The sequence below is a fragment of the Malurus melanocephalus genome, unplaced genomic scaffold, assembly GCF_030028575.1.
Source record: "Malurus melanocephalus ecotype Western Australia unplaced genomic scaffold, MMel_1.1 scaffold_28, whole genome shotgun sequence".
Taxonomy (NCBI): Eukaryota; Metazoa; Chordata; class Aves; order Passeriformes; family Maluridae; genus Malurus; species Malurus melanocephalus.
The window spans coordinates 3,901,038-3,921,193 of record NW_026623260.1 but is presented as its reverse complement, the minus strand read 5'-3'; the positions used below and the strand labels follow the sequence as shown (position 1 = coordinate 3,921,193).

The following is a 20,156-nucleotide window of genomic DNA, read 5'->3' as shown; positions in this document are numbered from 1 at the left end:
AGAGTGGGGTTTTTTGTTTTGTTCTTGACTTAAGAGGAGCTGAAATGGTGCTACATTGGTAAATGTGCAGTGGCCTGACAGTGTGGTTAAATTAGTTACGTGACCATTTTGTCTGTTCATTCTGCAGTAATTTTTTTTGTTTGTGCAAATTTGTGCAAATCTCAATTACAGAATACATCAATGATGTTCACATGAACGACCTATCTGCAGCCCAAACACCATCGTCAGTGGAAGGCATGAACACACGCTTATCAAACAGTCCTCCAAAGTCATTCCCATCATGCACTTCACTGGCACAAGTCCACAAAAAAGGTAGAGGTCCTTTATTTTCTCCTTTCAGGTGCTGAACTACTCTGTATTACAGTTTTCATTGCATTTCTTATGTCTTGTGTAACAATGCAGTGTTGTTCCTTATTGGGTTTTGTCCCTATTTCTGCTGGGGAAAGGGATTGTTAYGTAAGCTGAACATGTGAGGTCATTCCCTGTATTTCTGTAATATTTTGACTCTTTTGAAGCATGAATAGTATTTGCCTCTATTTTGGGAGGATGGAATATTATTTTTAGACAATTTTCTCAATTGCACCAGTTTGGAGAGRGGAGAAGGGTGTAAGAAGTTAGTACCTCCAAAGGTTAATGCTTTCCAGAGAATAAGCTCCCACGGTTCTTCAGCAGAAATTCAGTAAATCAGCATTTTAGTCTATTAAGGTTTAAGGAGCCATGCATAATTGTATTGTGGGTAGACCTGTWAATGCTGGCTGCTTTATGGTTGGTAATTACAGCACTGAGTATTTATTTTGGCACTGCAGCACAAATGCATTTATGAGCATCCAGAATATTTAGACTTCTACTATCTTTAAAAGTGCTGCTTTAGTGCATGGGGAACTRTATATAATTATTTTTTCCCTGATTTGTCTAACAGTAACTACTTTAAGCAAAGCTTGTCTTTCAGAGCATGCTTTTAAGGCATTGCACCAAACCTAAACCAACAATTAACACAACTTTAGTATTGTGATCCTGCTTCACCCAATAGGCCATCCAGATAAGTTCTGAACATTCATGTTATCTTTTTAATGCTTTGGCATTGGTGTTGCATGACAGTGATTTAATGGACTTAAGTCATTGACCTCCTTGGTTCATTTGTTCAGCAGCTTTGACACTGCATCTGTACTACTGTCTCCAGTTTTGGCTTCACCATTACAGGAGGGTTTTAGACAACCTGAAGTGAGTCTGTCAGAAGAGGTACTCGGTCACTGGTGCTTGTCATGCCCAAGGAGAGGTTGAGAGACCTGGGGATTTTTAATAAGCTGCTGTTAGGCTGGACTCCAGTAGTACCTTCAGTCTACTTCAATCCACTGTCATCAGTGTTGTGAYACAGTAACCTTGTGTGTGAGCTCTTTGGCCCAGCATGGTTGAAAATTCCTGGGAAGGCCTTATCAAATTAAGTGTCAAATATGATGTTCCTTCTTACACCTTGGGGGATTCCTGCCAAGATAAATCCATTATGTAGCAATAGGCTGTAGATTTCAAGACCGKCAGTTTGAGTTTTGCTTACAGAGAYAAAGGTTTCTGGTGGTTGTCCCCCATAAGCTGCTTGAGGAACCTACATGAATTGCCTGTACTGGCAGCAAAGTGATCATGTAATTCCTAAGAAATACTTAGTAAACAGAAAGCAGTGCTTGGCTTATAATTTAACCCTGAATATATGAGACTTCTAATTATATAACATAGTTGAAGGAAATCAGAATCCACTGCATTTTGGCTTACTGCAATATTTTGTTTTTGTCATTTTATAGTTTCAACTGTATCATCACCAAAAAGGAAGAAGCGCAAGAAGTACAGAAGTGTTATTTCTGATATATTTGATGGGACTATAATAAGTTCAGTCCAGTGCTTGACTTGTGATCGGGTAAGGAGAGAAAGTTTTGGCTTTTAATATGTAATTTTCTAACCATTTATGAATACTCTAGGTCTTTCAAAAAATACAAGTAAATACTTTCCCTGTGATATGAATCATAAGCTGCTTTCTGAAGGTGTTCTCTACTGCAAGATGGGATGCAATATAGGAAGGAAGAGATGAATTTTTTTTTTCTGTACTGTTTGCTCAGAGAATTACTTGGAACAGAACACACGACCATTTAAAAAAACCAGTTATCTACATATGTATAGAGGACTTCTTTAGTTTCAAAGCAATAGTATCAAATACTGGATATCCAAATCTTTACAATGGGGACAACTTTCTCAACTTAAAGTTTAAACCTAACCCTGATGTACTTGCATGCCTTTAATACTKCTCTTGATTTAGATGTAAGAATACAGAGACCTCAGGGTAATKTARGGARCAAGTTCAAAAAACAAATAMGAATTTYTAAAATRTGCTTGATGTTTGACTCTGTGACTMTGTGATCATTAAATGAAACACAGGAGCAAGAAARTGCACAGCTGGGTCTTCCTTGCAACAAGTCCACTTACATAAGGTCAAGATAATGTCAAGAGTAAAATATTGTGGAAACAATGGACTGAAGCTTTCTTGAAATACTTTATATAAGAGAGCCTGAGGCAGAAATCATACTGCTTTGTATGACCGATACAAAGACATAAAAGTGACCTAAAAAAGTGTTTCAGTAATAATAATTTGCAAGTTCATTCTWAAATGTTATTTTTTGGTTCTTCTTTTTCAGAAAATTTATTCTTATTAATCTACTCTTTATAATTAATTTGCTAGCTAGTGGAATTTTCAGTTATGTAATGACTTGGTAGTTACTAGTGAACTTTACAGAATTCAATTTAATTGCTGTTTTTCTTCAAGYTTAACTCCATTGTGTTTAATTTATTTTCTTCCTTAGCTGTCTGTAACCCTGGAGACCTTTCAGGATCTGTCCTTGCCTATTCCAGGTAAGGAAGATCTTGCTAAACTCCATTCTGCAAGTCATCAGACATCTCTAGTCAAGGCAGGGTCATGTGGAGAAGCGTATGCCCCCCAGGGATGGATAGCCTTCGTTATGGAATACTTCAAAAGGTAAATCATATTTACCTTGTTTTATTTAACTATGTATTTTGAAATTCTGGTTTCTGCTTTTCTGGCAGAGCATTTGTTGGTTTTCTTTCTTTTCTGTCAATGATGTTTCAGGTTTGTTGTCTCATGTGTTCCTAGCTGGTTTTGGGGTCCAGTTGTAACCTTACAAGATTGTCTTGCTGCCTTTTTCGCCAGAGATGAGCTCAAGGGTAAGAGGTTAATTACCTGAATATGTTTCTTCTGTGTTTTTCTCTTCCTGTCACAATAAGATGATTAATATCTTCTGAGCTTAATGCAATTAAGCAGAGGCCACCTGTTAGAGTGTAATACAATCAATCCTTGTTCTTTTGGGATCATTCATTTCAGAAAGGTAAGCTTCTCATTCAACTGAATATTTGAGATAAGAAATGCCTATGAAAGCTGCTTTAGAAATGTCAAGTTCGTCTGAATTTGGTTTAATGAAATTGTATCAACTGAAGATTCATAAAAATTTCAGACCCACARTATTAATATTCATTCTCATAACCTCAATTTGACGTAGTAAATTATTTCCCTTTTAAATTTTATAGCATCTCCTCAGATTATACTGTACTGCTTCATAGTTGAAAACATAAAACCTAAGAACCTTTACTGTAGTTGCTATGTCAACACTATTATGAGTGTTAAATATTGATGCAACCTAAAGATAAATTCCCTTGAAACTTGATATATCAAATTTACATACTTAAAGGATAACTGTTCAGATCTAGAGAATAATGGCTGGTTTTCTTCTCCCTGGTGTTCGCAGGCGATAACATGTACAGCTGTGGAAGGTGTAAAAAGTAAGCTGGTTTTTACCTTTGTTTTACCTTCACTTTGTCTTAATTTGARCTCTTTACTGCTTTTGTTGGTGAAGAGACATTTCTATTGGGTATGTGCCAATACTGTTCATCTTTTGGTATAACGCTGTGTTCTGGCTCTCAGGAGTTCTGTGTCACCAAGGTGCGGTCAGGAAGCATCGACTTAYCCTTACTCTACCACATGTGCTTAATTCTTTCATGTCCTTACAATTTTAGATCTAAGTTGRTTTTGTTTGACCAAATAAAAACTCTTAGCCCTGTCTAATACTAGCAGTTTACCCCTTATATGAAGTAGGTCACTAAGATGTGTTAAATGAGAAAATTATGGCTTAAATACTAAAGAACCAAGAAASAGAAGTGGTCTGATCTTCAGAATGAAGCCCTTTACAGGGCTTCAGTGTTAYTCCTTTTTGTATCTGCTGTAGATAATTTGTTAGAAGTAAACTTAGTTCACTTTTTTTWATCTTTTGCTGGATAATCAGCTTTCATCAAGCTTCAAGTTCTTTCCTTTATGTTAAGAGAAACCGTTTASCTAGCTGGGACTTGACTGTACTTGCTGTTTTGAATTTTTCAGCAGTACAGATTGTCTTGTCTTATGAACCATCATTGTTTGTATCTTTTTGGCTACTCCATGTCTAGACTACATTCCAGAAATATTTTGGGTTTACTAATGTAATGTTCAGCTTAGGCTTTTGCTAATCTAGCCCAATAAAGTAAAACCTTTTCAGAATTACTTATGGGTTGTTTTGGTTTTGTTTTTTCTTTGCTTAGGTTAAGAAATGGAGTGAAATTCTGCAAAGTGCAAAAATTTCCTGAGGTACTGTTACAATATGCACTTTAAAGCACTTTTTCTGCATGATTAGGAACGTGATAAGACCGATGAGGTGCATGGAGTAAATTTTGTTCATAATGCTGTGTGATGAAAAGTCTACCTTCATACTGACAATTGTTTAAGAATGGGAGCAATGTGGTTATTCACCCTGTAAGAAAATGAATCCTGTACATGACAAATACAGAAATGGCATTTCCCTATGTTATTATTGTTGATCTGTAAACAGTTACAGCATTTCTATTCTATGTTACTGTATATGCTACTGTTTATATTGTAGGTCATAGAATTAAGCACCACTGCCAGACTGGAAAGTTTGTGTATATGTAACATTTAAAACTTCACATTTAAAAAGTAATCCAGTCTTACACTTCAAAGACTGAGTTGATGTCTTCAATAATCAAGAAGAATTAATATCCCTCATGACAAGATTGTGTAATATATGGATTCAGGAAGAGAGAAAGTACATTTTTCAATCCTGCAACAGTGTTAGTAGCCACATCTGATTGAAATACAGAGCTTGTGACTATGCTTCAGGTCATAGGGAAAAGTATTCTTTTTTTGGGATGATAAAAGGAAAAGATGGTACATGTAGTTTAGGTATTTAGTATCGAACAGCATGTACAGTTCTTGACTGAATCTGTTGGTCCTTCTTACAGATTCTGTGCATTCATCTCAAAAGATTTAGACATGAACTTATGTTTTCCACAAAAATTGGGACCCATGTGTCCTTTCCCTTGGAAGGACTTGACCTTCAGCCTTTCCTTGCAAAGGACAGTCCAGCTCAAATCGTGACTTAYGATCTCCTGTCTGTCATCTGCCATCATGGAACTGCCAGCAGTGAGTATCAGCTTGATTGTTTTGTCTTTGCAGTTGGTACATCAGCACTTTTCCTTAAGGATGGTAAGTAGATACTGAAGGGTAAATAGATAAGCAGTGGTGATTATGATGTGCAAGATGAATGCTGTGATTTTTACCTTGACACAAAAGATTTAAGGCTTGTTCTTAAAGAGTTGCCACATCTTTGAAATTGTATTGSATACCTAAATAAAAYTGAAGGTGGAAAAAAAAATTAAGAKATTCTGGAATATTGAGTAAGAAAACTAAATCCACTCTTGAACTACATAAATGTATAAAAATGTTGCATACCAGCAGATGACCAGTTGATCAGCTGTTCTACACAACTGCTGTTTGTGTCAATAAYGCTTTGTATGCCTTAATTTTTTGGAAACTCTTTACAAAGTATCATAAAGATGCCAATAATTTTTTTAGAAGAGTTTGTTTTGCGTGATCACTGCCATTTAACCCCAAAACAGGTGGTCACTGCTATTTATGGGTAGTGATGAGTAGCTGAATAAATGTCTTATTGCTATGTGTCAAGGTTTAATTTCTGCCTACATGATTTCAGTATTCATAATATCCAGAAAATAGGAGAAAGAGAAATTTTAAGGCAGAAACTTAAAAGATTTTATGGAAGTTACCCCCTCATATKTCTCAAACTTGAAGAATCCATTGCTTGAATTGGTTTTTTTGCGGTTTTTTTTTTTCTGGATGCTTTTTCAGCTTCCATTTAGTGCTTGCTAAGTGGTGCTTCATGTAATCAGTTTAGAAGATACTTGATTATTTACTTATTAGCMGTTAAGTATGTATTCTAAAATAGTAATTATTATAATAATGAGTAGTCTTCAAAAAACAGTAATTATGGCTGATATCGTGATATCATGTAGCTATTCCACATCTATGCTATTTTCTRTTGTAAAGCTTACAAAGGTCTGAAACGTTTGTTGTGGGGTACTGATAGGGTAAATTGTTCAGTCTTTGAGTATCTTGGTTCAGGGCTGCATTAAACATGCTGCTTGAAGAGTTCAACATGRTTAAAGTGCTGTTCAACTCTACTGTAGCTAATAGGAATTCAGAAAAAAAGCTGATGTTGAGCTTGAGAGAAGTTATTTTCAGTCCTATCTGCTAATGATTCTGTTTCTCATATATAAGACTTGATTTCTCTTTTTTTCAGGACATTCTTAATTTTCATGTGTTGCAGAGTAAAATGGTCAGACACTTTGTAATWACTCTTGTTTCTAACACTCTAGGTGGACATTATATAGCTTATTGTCGCAACAATTTGAATAATTTGTGGTATGAATTTGATGACCAGAGTGTCACAGAAGTATCAGAATCCACAGTKCAAAATGCAGAAGCCTATGTTCTATTCTACAGGTGAGACATTAAAAGTACAATCATACTGCTATAAGTCATGTTTGTAAATAACTTTTTCACAGTTGGGCAACTTTCAGAATTAGCTGCCCAATGAAATTATAATGGAAGAATTTGACCAATGAGAAAACCCTGTGCTGGAGAAAAGCTTAATCCTTCAATTATATCCTTAACACTTGCTCTGTCAGTGCTAAAGCATGTATGTTAAAATGAAAATGAAATCTGGACAGTAAGAGAACTCTAGGCATCAATTAAAATCTATYTACCTTATTTTCAATTAGAGAAAGGGAATACTGCACAAAGGGAACTTTAGCACACAGAAGGTTTTTAACTGTTAGACTCTAACTAGAATTGGGCAATGTCTTTATTGGATGGGATTTAGGACAATAGAAGTTTTACTGTGTTGTAATTTAATCCATTGCATTATACATTTTGATATACATTTAATTTAATACTATTTRTAGGCTATTCTCTCCCTGAGAATTGAAATGAAATGTGAGAAGTCTTGTTATAATATTCTTCAGTCTAGGGAACTTTTGTACTTGAGATAATAAAAGCAACTTAATGTTCAGATTTTAAACTTCTGGTACTAAGATCAAATTTCCACTAGAAATTGGCTGCAAAATACGTTGTGTGAGGATTACATAAAAAACCTGATGTGTTTTAAGAATGTTTTAACTTTCATTTGGAGCACTCCCACCTGCCACTGTCCAAGCTAAGCCCATGAGTCTGRCTTAGTAGGCCTTTTAAAAGGAATTTGGAAGTGTTGTAAGCCATGCTGTATTGCCAAGAAAGGGCTTTATATCTTTGATTGTGGGTGAACATATTCAAATAAATAATACAAGAATAGCATTCATAAAACTTGGTTCTAAAAAACAATATATCCACAAACTACTACTACTGACTTGGAGAAGAGAGATTCTATTCCATCTAAACAGGAGGGCAGTGTTACTTCCAGTTGTAAATGAGAAAAGTGGGAGAATACAGGAAAAGTAGGGGAGTTACTTGTTCTACTTACTCTGTAACCTTACCTGTGAAGGAAAGGGGGGAACATCTGCTCAAGGAGTGCAGCTTGCAAAGGTTTATCTCAAACGCTGCAGAGAGGAAATGAGCAGACGGGCACAGCTCTTCTGTGCTACACCACCTCTGCAGCTCAGTCTGCTTCAGTCTTGCYGCCCAACTGTTTGCTTTCTTAGGCTGTGTAAACCCAGGTAATTTACTTGAAGGCAGAGTTTTCTTTTCACAAAGTACATTATCTGTACTGTACACAAGGATCTCTATTTGCTTAATGATTTCTATTTCTCTAATAGAAAGAGCAGTGAAGAAGCCCAGAGAGAGAGAMGGAGGATATCAGGTCTGCTGAATATGATGGAACCAAGTCTTCTGCAGTTCTATGTTTCCAGGCAATGGCTGAATAAATTCAAGACTTTTGCAGAGCCAGGACCAATTTCAAATAATGACTTTCTCTGTATGCATGGAGGTGAGACTGTAACTATGAATCATTGAAAAGTAATTTGTCAACTTCTAGCTGTGACAGTGGTATATGCTTGTTTAAATTAAAGGAGTTTGACTATATTAAGTTCATATTATAAATTCTAAGTAAATTCTTTGTCTTATTTTAGTAACTAATTAGAAATGATACTGTGTGAAGTTACCCTATCTTTTGTCTTTTCTCTGCACATCTGGTTTTGTTTCTTGATTCATAAAAAGGAACAGTTCCTCTTATCTGGTTGCTTCTTAAACATGTATATTCTCATTTTTAAAAATCCTGTCACTATGTCATCAYCCTTAACACTTTAATCTGCAAACTGAAATGTTTTTCTCAGCTATAAGCAATGAGAAGGTTTGAAAGCTGCTTTGGAAGAAATTGATCTGATGTAGAGCATCCAGTGCAGAGCAGTGTGAAAATCAAGTAGTAATTCTGTGTATTTGGTATAGGAGCATAGAAATTTTACCTTGTTCTATAYATTAATACAAATGAGAACATGACAGTAAGCAAAAGGTATTTGGGAAAATACTCATATTTGAGTGCTAACATTCCAAGAAATCATTACTATGTGGTACCTATTTTCTAATAAAAAATAAAATTGCATTAGATTAGATGATAGAGGTGCTGCCCTTGTTGCTGAACCAAAATTTTAATACTGGGCTGTTATGTCCCTGTAGCAGTCTGCAGAGTCCTTGTGAGCCCTTTGGCTGTCCATCTACGGGGCTACAGCAGATAAACAAAATATTTAATTTTGACATTTTATTTGTACACCTTAAGAACCTGTTTGAAATCAGTGTCTAAAATGGGTTCTAGCCCTTTAATTTTAGCCATTCATATAGTTTGCTTCGGCTTTTTATAAGCTTTTCAGCCTCATAAAAGACTAAAATTACAGTGGGGTCTCTAAATACAGTGATTATACTGGGCTAAAACTTTTTTCATATAATTTCTCTGAATTCATTGAAAGGTTCTATTTTTATTTATTTAGGGACTGCTAACATAGTCATCTCCCCGCACTAAAATTCACAAGTCTTTTTTTATTGTTTGGGGATTTTTTTGTTCTTGTTGCTKCTGCAGGTGTTCCTCCACACAAAGCTAACTTCATAGAGGACCTCGTTGTAATGCTACCTCAAAATATATGGGATAATCTGTATAGCAGGTAAGTTTTGAACTGAAATTGGAAAAAATCCAGTGATACAGTTTGAGTGCCAAGCAGCGACATCAGACTTTGGAATTAGTGGCTCRGGAAGAAGTGAAGGGATTGCAAACAGCCAATTTATATCATTTTCTTGTGCAAAGCAATGCTWAAAGACTACATAGAGTAGTGTGTTAGTGGGGTAATACTTCAATATTAAACCAAGAAACATGTATGGTATGTATGAAATAACACAAAGTAGGTCAGCAAAAGCACACTTTGCAAGAGGTTTTTTGAAAGAGCTCTCTGTATCAGCTTCCTGTTCTCTTGTTGGCTGGAGACAGCTTTTCTTTTATGTTGGCTTTGAATCCATAGCCTCAGCTGCCAGTACTGCTTCAAAATAACTTATATCTGAGTGTTCTGTGTTACTGCCCCACACTTAAATGTCGGTCAGGTTTGAGTGCTTGCTTATAAAGGAGGAATTCTTACAAGCTGTGGCTTGTTCTAAAGTAACAAAACCCTGCAAAAGAGCTTTGCTGATGGCATTAAACACTCTGTATTGCACTTGCATTGGATGTTTTTAGCTGTTAATTTCCTGCCACCTCAACAATACATCTAAGGGTTTGGGGAGYATTTTATTGCTATTTTCAAGTTTTGGTGCACACAAGTGAAAAATAAAAACAATGCCATTTCCAGTTTATTTCCCTTTTCTTATATGTACTGAATTTTTCTTCCATTATCCGTTTTCTGTATGCAAAAATATTCCTCTCAGGAGCWGTGCCCCTGTAGACTTCCATGGATAGTTTCACATGAGGAAGATGTGAGGGAAAGGTCTGGAATAACCTGTGAAGAACAAAATAATAAATAAATTTAGAGGCTGGGGTCAGGGAGGTAGCAAAACTGATTCTGCAGTGGGATGGAGGAACGTGTTTAATGCAGAGCTGGCTGGTATCTTTCCATAAGCTGTTTCTTAAAGGCCTCTGATAAAACCACWGCTRGTGTATATATAACAACACATTGCTTGCTGACATGTTCTGACCATAGTAACTCCTTCTGAAGTATGTGATGCAGCAGARATGGTCTGTACTGGCATCAGGCAGTCAAAACTTGCAAGGTGGTCTTAGGATAAAGTACAAAAATCATCAGGAAAATAAACGTTAGCTTTTCTGGATTATTGTGAATGTCATACGTCAGCCTTCTGCTCGTTCTGACATTTGCCATGTCTACAGGTGCATGATCTTTTTACGTGATATTTTCCACAAGGCTGATGGTTTGTGTTTTTTTACCTTTATTGCAGGTATGGAGGAGGACCAGCTGTTAACCATCTGTATGTTTGTCACACCTGCCAGATAGAATCTGAAAGAATTGAAAAAAGAAGGAAAAATGAATTGGAAATGTTTATACGGGTAAAAAASYAAACACTTATCCATTYTGCTACTGGACAAYATATGACATTCATGACTAAACCCARGGGATTACCAGAATTGCACAGGGGGTTCCTGTAACAAATGAACTTTATGAAATATCTCTATACCTAYATACAATCCCATCTCTCCTAATGGCAGCAGTAATGGTCTTGTTAAGCCCCAGATAACTGTTTATATGAAAATGTACTTAGAGAAAATTTTAATGCATTTCTAAAATTGCTTTTTTATTGTATGGAAACAGTGCAGCCATGTGAATAGTTGTTCTTCATACACTGCCAATGGTCTGTTCTCTGCAGTCTGATACGGTTTAAGTGCAAAATATTGTGCCAAGAAAAATTTTATGCTAATCATTTGCTCTAATTTAAAATAAAAAAATCATTAGAAACATAAACAAACRTAAGTAATTCAGTGAGAAGTAAATATGTTAGTATTGTAATGGATCTGTAAAATTARTATCAAGGAGTTACTGTATTTTCCCTGAATAAGAGGATTGTCCTTGAGTGAATGACTAGTAAAATGACCAGTGGTAATGATTTTGAAGTTCTTCAAGCAAAAATGTGTTTTGCAGTTTTCAGTGAAAATAAATGCAGAGACATTGGAGTYCCATTTCTGCTATCTCAACACATGAAAGGAAGAAAAATGGAACTGATTTTTTTCAGTTCTGTTTGTCCCTTAGTCACACTTCAGACATAGTCGGCTTTTCCATGTTTCAACTATTTGAAATTTTTAGGAATTGACTTTTCATTATTCTAGGTTACCACTTGTTACTAATTATTATTAATGATATTGAGTCAACCTAATTTGCTTTTGAAGTCAGTTSATCACACAAAGAACCTTCCATAAAATTATGGAGAAAATCTTTCAAAACACTGTTTTATTTTACACAAATAAGATCTGCTTTGTTTTGCTGCTTGAAAGTTCAGCCTTCACAGTAATTATCCAGTAGTGTTTGATGAGTAAGCACTTGTGCTTAAGAAGAACTTATTCCTATTTTCAGGAAATGTAAAAAAATTCTCAACTAAATGGTAAATCAGCTTTTAATGTGAGGGCTACCACTTCATCCAAATCTCACCCTGGGTATTCACCAGGTGTTTACTGCTCTTATGGTCAGTGGTGTTTTAAATGTTCTGTTACAGTGTAATATCACGGTGTTAATAATAACAGTAGTTTAAAGAATTCAGTCATTTAAAGAAAGGGCAGAAAACTACAGGTTKTTTTTTTCTTTGTAGCTTAATAGAGCATTCCAAGAAGAAGAATCTCCATCAACATTTTACTGCATCAGCATGCACTGGTTCAGAGAATGGGAAGGTTTTGTAAAGGGTAAAGACAGTGGTAAGTTGTGCCCCATATAGGTAATCTTTTGTTGTATCAAGTTGTTTCTGCTTTGGTAGAAGAATGTAGGAAGGACAGATAGCAGAGACAAAAAAAGTTCTTAAACATCTAAGACACAGGTTTTATGGGTTACAAGTACATCCAGGATACAAAACTTTGTAAAATAATTCACAGCAAGGGATAATGGGATAGTGTTGGAAAGAATGTTGCTTGTTTGCTGGATGTTTGCTGTTAGCAGCAGCAGGAAAATTGGATCTAAGTACAGGGTGGGGGTTGGATTTTATTGTGCAAACTGCTAGATGATGCTGCAGCTTCTGGAGGARAGGTGACCTCATCACAATCTAAACTCAGATAGCTCAGTAACAACTATACTAATGTCAGTTTAGCTGACTTTAGATGCCTCTAMATTTTTTTAATGGAAACTGACAAAATGTTGTACAATCTTGTCAGAGTTTGCTCTAGGACAGCTTTGCTAGGGGCAAGAATTAGAATTAATTTGTATTTTATGTTGCTTGAAGACWTAGTGTAATCATGAATGCTTTGAAAAGCTTGCTCTTAATTAAAAGTGTGATTAGTTTTTAACAACTTAGAACATACTGTTAAGCAGTACAAGAACAAGCAGTAAACAAATGTGCTGCTTCCCGTTCCACTTTGAAATAGAACCTCCAACCTGCTGTTTGTTTTCAGCTCTTCCAATTTTAATAATKTTTCTGTTGCACTAGATCCTCCTGGCCCCATTGATAATGCTAAGATTGCAGTAACAAAATGTGGCAATGCTGTGCTAAAACAAGGTAGGTGTCTAATATTGCTGCAGCTTTGTGCCCCTTATGTATTTGCTGAAGTTTGGAAAATTTATGTTTTTTTTAATTTATTGTTACTGTAAAATGAATGGTAGTTTCTAGTGAGTCTGTGTTCCCCATTTTTGGGGAACCAGTTTATTCTTAAAAAAAAGAATTAGCACCTGCAATAGTCTAATCCAAGTGCYGTCGAAAGTGTAGGAGGTGCAGAGTAACTTAAAAATGGGGAAACTCTGCTGTCAGTTTGACTGGTAGATATTAGATAAGATGTTTDTCATAGAATTTCCATGTGTTTTCTGCAAGTACTGCATAATTTAGAGCTGGGTGTTGTAAGAATCAAGAAGCATAAAACTAACACAAAATACATAATTTGGTTTGGTAGCTGTGCAAGATAAAGCACTAACGATGTCTGTGGTGTTAAATTCGAATCTGAATTCTGACAATTTTAAATTTGAATCTGGATTCTCTTTTATTGTATCTGTTATGAACTTAAATCATGAGAGAATCACTAAATAGTAATTTAAATTTTAAATTTTTTTCAGGTGCAGATTCTGGGCAAATATCAGAAGAAACATGGAATTTTCTTCAGTCAATCTATGGTGGAGGTCCAGAGATTATACTCAGACCACCTGTTCCTCCAGTAGAACCTGATATATTGCAAACAGAAGAGAAGATTGAATTAGAAACCCATGGTCTGTAGCTATTGAGAAAAAGCTGAACTTGTAAGGAATCCAGCTTCCTTACAAAATGCCCAAAACACATTCCTAAAAGTTTTATTGTCTTATGTCTGTTGGAGGCACAGCTCAGTGGGCATTACATTAACTACAGAATAGTAAGTTGAAATATGTATTGCAATTTGTTTAAATAGCRGCTGTTTCTCTGTTTTGGAACGCATGTGGTTTGTACATTTTGGAATGTTTGGTCAATGGGAAAAATGTAATTTCTGGATTTTTTTGCTATAAGTCAAAATCCTATTATATCCTTAGACTTGAAAAACAGGGACAAATTTTAGAGATGTTCAGTAACCCTTCTGATTSCTGATTGGGCTTCTGATATCTACAAACTTTCACCTGTCTTAATTGTACAGTCTTGACAGGCCTAGGTATGTGAGAAGTATATTTTGAATGGACTGTAATCAAAGATAAAGTAAAAGGATTTTCATTTCCTAAATGCTCAGGAAAAAWTTGTCTCTTACTTTGCACTGTAAGTATATGAAATGGGTAATATATAATACCCAAATACTTATTGTATTTGAGTGGATCAAACATTAGTGTAGRCTGAATAATGTTTTAGTCAGCAAATGTCATAATTTATTACTACTAAATTTTACATCTTACCGTAGTCTTCTGTAACTCTATAAACCTGGCTAGTGTCTTTAACAGTATATGTGGCAAAAAGATTTAGTCTTCTCTAGGGTAATGTTTGAGAGCATGAAGTATGAAATGTAAAATTATTATGAACATGAGTGATACAAATTTCAGAAAATTAAATTGTCTGGTCTCTTGAATTGCATCCATAAGCATTTCTATTTGAAGGATTTTATTGTATTGTTAAAAATTTCATTGGCATGATGACCTTTGATGTCAGAAGCTGGATAAAATGTATATATTGCAAAACTTCATTGAATGATTCATATTGGAATGCAGAATGGCACTTGCTCATGTTTTTGCCTGATATTGTTACCGAATAAGCAGCATTATTCAAGACGGGATCAATAAAAAAAAACAAAACTGTGGAATAGGTGGGAGGAGCTTTCCTAAATGTTTTTCATTTATTATACAGATACAAAAACTCAGAAGTAATGCTGTGGTACTGTTCTCACACCCATGCAACTATATTTTTTGATCGTTTTAGGCTGAAACAATGATGTTGACAGTTCTAGCTCCAAAGTAAGAAAATGCTGACACAGCATTCTTCTGGATAGTTTTATATGTAGTATAAAAAGATATTGGTTTGTAGGACTTCAARTTATTTTATTTTAAAAAGCCACCTATAACAGCCCTGTTGTCCTCTAACCAATACTAACAAAGTATTTGTTAATGTGATTTTATGTTAGTAGATAAAGCAACTTGAAGTTAATAGCAAGTTACCCCTGTAATGTTACTTAGCACAAACTAGARCAGACTGACCCTGTAAAATTTGCAAGAGAAAAATGGATTGAGTGTTAGGGGTATCAGCTTGTCAGGGAATGAAGCAGTTCTGTGCTGAGTATTCTGGATGTTATAGCAGATCAGACTAAGAGTTAAAACCCAGTGATACCAAAACAAAACTTGTTCTGGGTAATAGTAACAAAAGCATCAGATGTAAGGCACAGGAGGTAATTATTCTGCTCTACTTGGTGCTGTGCTTGTTGTGAGATCTCATCTGTACTGTTCCCAATTTTGAATGCTATAKAATAAATACAAGTTGAGGAGAGGTTATTTTAGGGAAGAGCAGCAAGGTCAGTGGTGAAAAAGAAGTTGTTTTCTTTCTTAAAAAATGGTGAAAATGCAACACTTCCAATATGTAAATAAATGCTGCATAAGAGTGAACMATTTTTTCTGAAACAAGCAGAGAGGTTTGCCTCAGCTTTAGCATGGGGACTTGTGCTCTGTTTAAGAAGCTTATTAGAAATCTAGGAGTCTTCTAGTCAGKCTTTTCTGCTGGGTGTCTGGGAATGCACAATCAAACATCTCTGATACACACAGACAGATTAGTAAGGGGACACTTTACACCAGTAGAGTTTGTGAAATGCCTTTGTCACTGTGGAAAAAAGGTATCTTCACACTGGAACTGTTTACCATGCTTTAAAAAAAGTGAACCCCTGAGTTTGCAGAGATAAATAGATGTGTTTTAAGACATTTCCAAGGGGCTGACGGTCTTACTTTTAGCCCTCTGAGAGCTCTAAAAGGGATATTATGTCACAGAAATGGAAGTAGTCTTTTAAAGGAAGGCAGTGTAGGAGAACTCCAGATGGATGGCTTGTGTATGCTGGAGGGAAGGCAGTGATTCAGAGAATAGGTAAGGGAGGCCTGTGAAAAGCTGTCATGATTCATAGCAAAGAAAGAATGCATCTCAGGAAGGACCTGTGGAAATTATTTTTTTCCACGAGCCTTTTGCCAGACTCTTTGGATTCTTTGTTCATTTGTTTCCAGTTGAGGAAACACAGCAATGTGTTTGGGTGCCAGAGAAACTGTCACTTCAAGAAGGGAAAAATCCAGTGGACTCCTTATTGTAGGCCTGGAGCTCTAGGTATGAGCTGTTAAAAGCCTGCAGTTCAGTGTGGTAACTTTAATCCTCTCTTCTGGGGAGAACAGTGAGTTTTTAGGAACTTAGCAGCTCAAAGTGTGGTTTCTCTAAATTTCTGAAGGTGTTTTGCAGGTAATGTGAATAATTGTCCATCTGAAGACCCAGCATCGAGGAGAGTGCTTCATRTACTGTGTAATGCAGCTGAACAGTATAATTGGAGGGAAAAGGAATAGCAGAAGAGCTACTGAATTACTTAGTAGTAAAATAAGGCAGTTTTGTAATGTGTTTCAGAGGCGAGAGCTAAGTAGTCTGTCTACTCGATGAAAACAAAAAAACTGACCTGCTTTTTAGCTGTAAAATTATTTCATGTCATATTTTTACTGACTTAAAGGCCAGTGTCTTCCTTTCCTGTCACTAGAACATCAGGAAATGAAAGAAGTTCTGAAGACAATTTCAYGATGCGGGTACATCATTTAAGCTGGGGGAGTCCAGAAAACGGTTTCTGCAAATATTGTCATCCCCCCGTGTATAGGGATACATATATATACATATATACTTAATGTATAATAATATAGTATTATCTATTTATATACATATTTTATATATGTATTAAAAAATGCACAAAATCCACTTCTCCACTATCTAAATTGAACTATGGCTAGAGGCACTATGGGAATTGGTTTTGGTTTTRTGTTGGAATAGTGACCTCAAGTACCTACATTTGATAAAGGTTGTTTGTTTTATTTTTAAATAGATAAATKACACTCAGTTTACTGCTGTAATGAGTGTCAGCCTTCCCATCAGTAATGGCCTGTTTTAAGATGAGATAAAAAAACCATAAAGTGTTAGAAATGTATTTGGCTGTATTATAATGTGGATGAAGAGGTTTTCCTTTTTGGAGCAGAAGTTCAGTATGCCCAAAGTTGAGTAGTGCTGAATTTTTCTTWTGAAATCTGATGTAATTTAATGTACTTTGCTAATACATTATTTAAGAATTCTCCTTCTCAGTTTCAGAACTTACACTGTGACTAGCTTTTTCCAGCATGGTWTATCCTGCTTCTCCTGAAAGGACTAAAGTCAATAAGTTTCTTTCACATTAGTATTACAGGTATTTATTTGTAATGATACTGGTAATACTTGACTTTTTTTTTTTTTAAATTAAGTATCCTATTATTCATAATATAAGTTCATATGGAAGAGCAAACCTGAGACTTGTAAATTTTACTGGAAAATTTAAATATCTGCTTTAAGGGACCAAGTGTTTTCTTCGTATTTGCCGTTACTGTTTTATACTGAACTAAGAAAATTCTGTTTCATTTATTCCTTTTGAATTAACTGTATACATCTGACTTAGTACAGTCTAAGCAATTTTCTCACTGAAAACCTTTCAGTCTTCATTTTGCCCAGGAAATGAGTAAAACAACTAGGCTTTCTCATTCTTCCAAACAGATGGCTTTTCTGGCTTGCCTCTACACTTAAGCCATCCAGAGCTGACAGTTAATAGCAGGAAGCAAAATAACACTTCTGGGTTTCTGAAGAGTCACCAAGAAAGACAAATCACTTTCAGTGTTAATTCACAGAGATGAATCTAGTTGCAAACAAACTTGGTTTATATTTGCCTTCAAAACCATAGCAGATTAGAAAATACCCTTGTTCAGTAAAATTTTAGAAGTGCTATTCTCACTAACAATGAAAAGTGTAACTTGTATTCTTGAATATATTCTATTTTATGTATATATGTATATGTCTGTTTAAAACCTAGTACTTGTCTTAGGTTAAGCTTCAGGCTAGCTTTAAGCCATTCAACAAGGTGACGAGTCTGCTTCTCCATAGAAACCAGTGAACACTGCCACACAGTGAGATAAAATATKCTTCTAATACATCTAATGTTACACATGTTTGCTTACAATAGCAGAGTTGTGGTTTTCTTAGAAAGAATGAATAATAGCAGCTATCTCAGAAYGTTTCTCTCTTCTAAATGTGTGTCAGCTCAGACATGCAGCTAGGAAAAAAAGGTCTATTTGTGAGGAACAATATCACTGATATTTCCAGTAGGTTTTCTGCACTTGAACTGATACAACAAAGTCACTTCATGGCAAGTTTCCATGTCTGTTGTACATGGGTGTATGTGTGGACCTCAAAAAATGCAACAGGAACGTGATCACTGAAATAGGCTGTTTTTAAGATGAATAAGCAAGTAAATTCATTTTCTATTCTGACTTGTTGAAGATTGAGTTAACTAAAACATCAAGTTCTAGTTGTTGAATGGACATAAAGAAGTACAGCTGACACTTGAATTGCTGGTTTATATTCAACTATAAAATGAACCATCAGTAAAAAAGTAATGTTGGCATAATGGGAATACACTGATTCTTTATGCAGTTTTGATATGCCRTTATGCAATGCTAATGAATCTTAAAGGACTTATTTTTCTTACTAGTCACAGAGAGCATGGGAGATACAAAAATAAAGCAGTCATCATCCGCAAAATATTTTCATAATACAAATCAAGTTGAGACGATTTTATTTCCAGATATCTTCCTCCTTTCTCACTTGGAACTCACAAGTTATTTATTATACATTAAAAATTTTAGTAAGATCCATTTTTGGAATAACTTAGCACATGAGAAAGTAAATCTAAAAGTACTTTGCTAGGAAGAATAAAGAGGGCAGAAGAGAGGAGGCACTTGATTCATAGGCGTAAGAGAAAGCTTAGAATAAATTGTCAGCTGCCAAAAATGAAAAATAGCAATTTTTGTCTCATATCTCACAGGGTACTGCCAAAAGCTTTTCATTGTTCCTGAATAGTTTTGCTCAGAAATGAATATTTTTCTAGGTGATTAATTTTTTTTCTGTCYGGTGTGTTTTTTAATATCAAACATGTTAAACATGCTAAAACAAGATGTTCTGGTTACCATGGGGATACATTGCTTTTTCCCCACCACCACTTCCCCTGGGTRTCTGTTAGAATGCCAAACCCAAATGAACATGCAGCACTTGCTCACACTGTGAATGCATGTTTGTTTCCACCAGTGCACACACTGTCTCTTCAGCACCASCAGTAAGGTTACTCTGAGATTTTCAATTGTAACAAAAGAAATGTGCTAATGAGTGCCAAAGTGAATTGGCACCTGTGAATTCAGTTAGGCAGTATTTTCAATTAGTGTAGTACCAAGGTTACAATTTAACTGTAGACGCAAGAAATAAAACATGTATTAGCTATGAACTCCTCTTTGAGTGACCTGTCTTCTGAGCACATTTTAGTAAGGGCAATATCCTTTTTTTTTGCCTCATTTGCTTGCAGTATAATGAATTTGCTACCCTACCAAGCAGGGGAGTGGAGATAATTTGTCTCTTGAACTTGTCAGTAGGAATCTGAGCTTCATGTGTGACCTTAACTTTGCCCGCTCTAGYGAGAGACTGCTCCTCCTGGGCTCTTTCTGTAGATGTTGAAAAAGATACAGGTAATAGAGGCAGTTTCTGGGCTTCTGCTCTGCTTTTAACTTAAAGCTGCAAAGTGTCTGCTGTCACTCTGGATTTGAGCCMTGAACAGGAATCTCTTATTCCTAAACTGTTGGTGGTGCTGGTGTTCTCTCCTGTGTGATGGCAATTTGTTTGAAATTTTTATTCAAATCTTTCACATTTGTATGAGAGGGCCCTAATCACAAGAYAGGCTTGTTCTTGAAAAGCTTTTCTGTTTGGTAAAAATATGCCTAAAGGCTAGGCAGAAGTGTGCCAGGTCTTTTTATTTATTTTACTTACACACCTACATTTTACTGAGAAATTACTAATATATGTTTTTCTGGTTTACATTGAACAGTCTACATGAACAGTCTTCAGTTTTGAGTAACAATAG

At 35.5% G+C, this 20,156-nt stretch overlaps 1 protein-coding gene across 3 annotated transcripts in view; it reads left to right on the top strand.

The window, feature by feature from the left end:
• The window catches only part of USP33 (ubiquitin specific peptidase 33), a 35,902-nt gene extending 19,264 nt beyond the window's left edge, over positions 1-16,638 (top strand). Inside the window, exons 11-24 of one of the 3 annotated variants that reach the window (XM_057363571.1) lie at positions 172-312; positions 1,794-1,906; positions 2,844-3,016; positions 3,152-3,222; positions 3,801-3,834; positions 4,624-4,669; positions 5,341-5,521; positions 6,772-6,898; positions 8,206-8,375; positions 9,459-9,540; positions 10,814-10,922; positions 12,173-12,275; positions 12,998-13,066; positions 13,615-16,638. In XM_057363571.1, coding sequence (XP_057219554.1) covers positions 172-312; positions 1,794-1,906; positions 2,844-3,016; positions 3,152-3,222; positions 3,801-3,834; positions 4,624-4,669; positions 5,341-5,521; positions 6,772-6,898; positions 8,206-8,375; positions 9,459-9,540; positions 10,814-10,922; positions 12,173-12,275; positions 12,998-13,066; positions 13,615-13,772 — 1,577 coding nt within the window. In that variant the 3' untranslated portion in view covers positions 13,773-16,638. Of the gene's footprint in view, positions 1-171; positions 313-1,793; positions 1,907-2,843; positions 3,017-3,118; positions 3,223-3,800; positions 3,835-4,623; positions 4,670-5,340; positions 5,522-6,771; positions 6,899-8,205; positions 8,376-9,458; positions 9,541-10,813; positions 10,923-12,172; positions 12,276-12,997; positions 13,067-13,614 lie in introns of all 3 variants that reach the window. The other 2 variants (XM_057363570.1, XM_057363569.1) reach the window with 2 other exon arrangements.
• Positions 16,639-20,156: the final 3,518 nt, after the last annotated feature.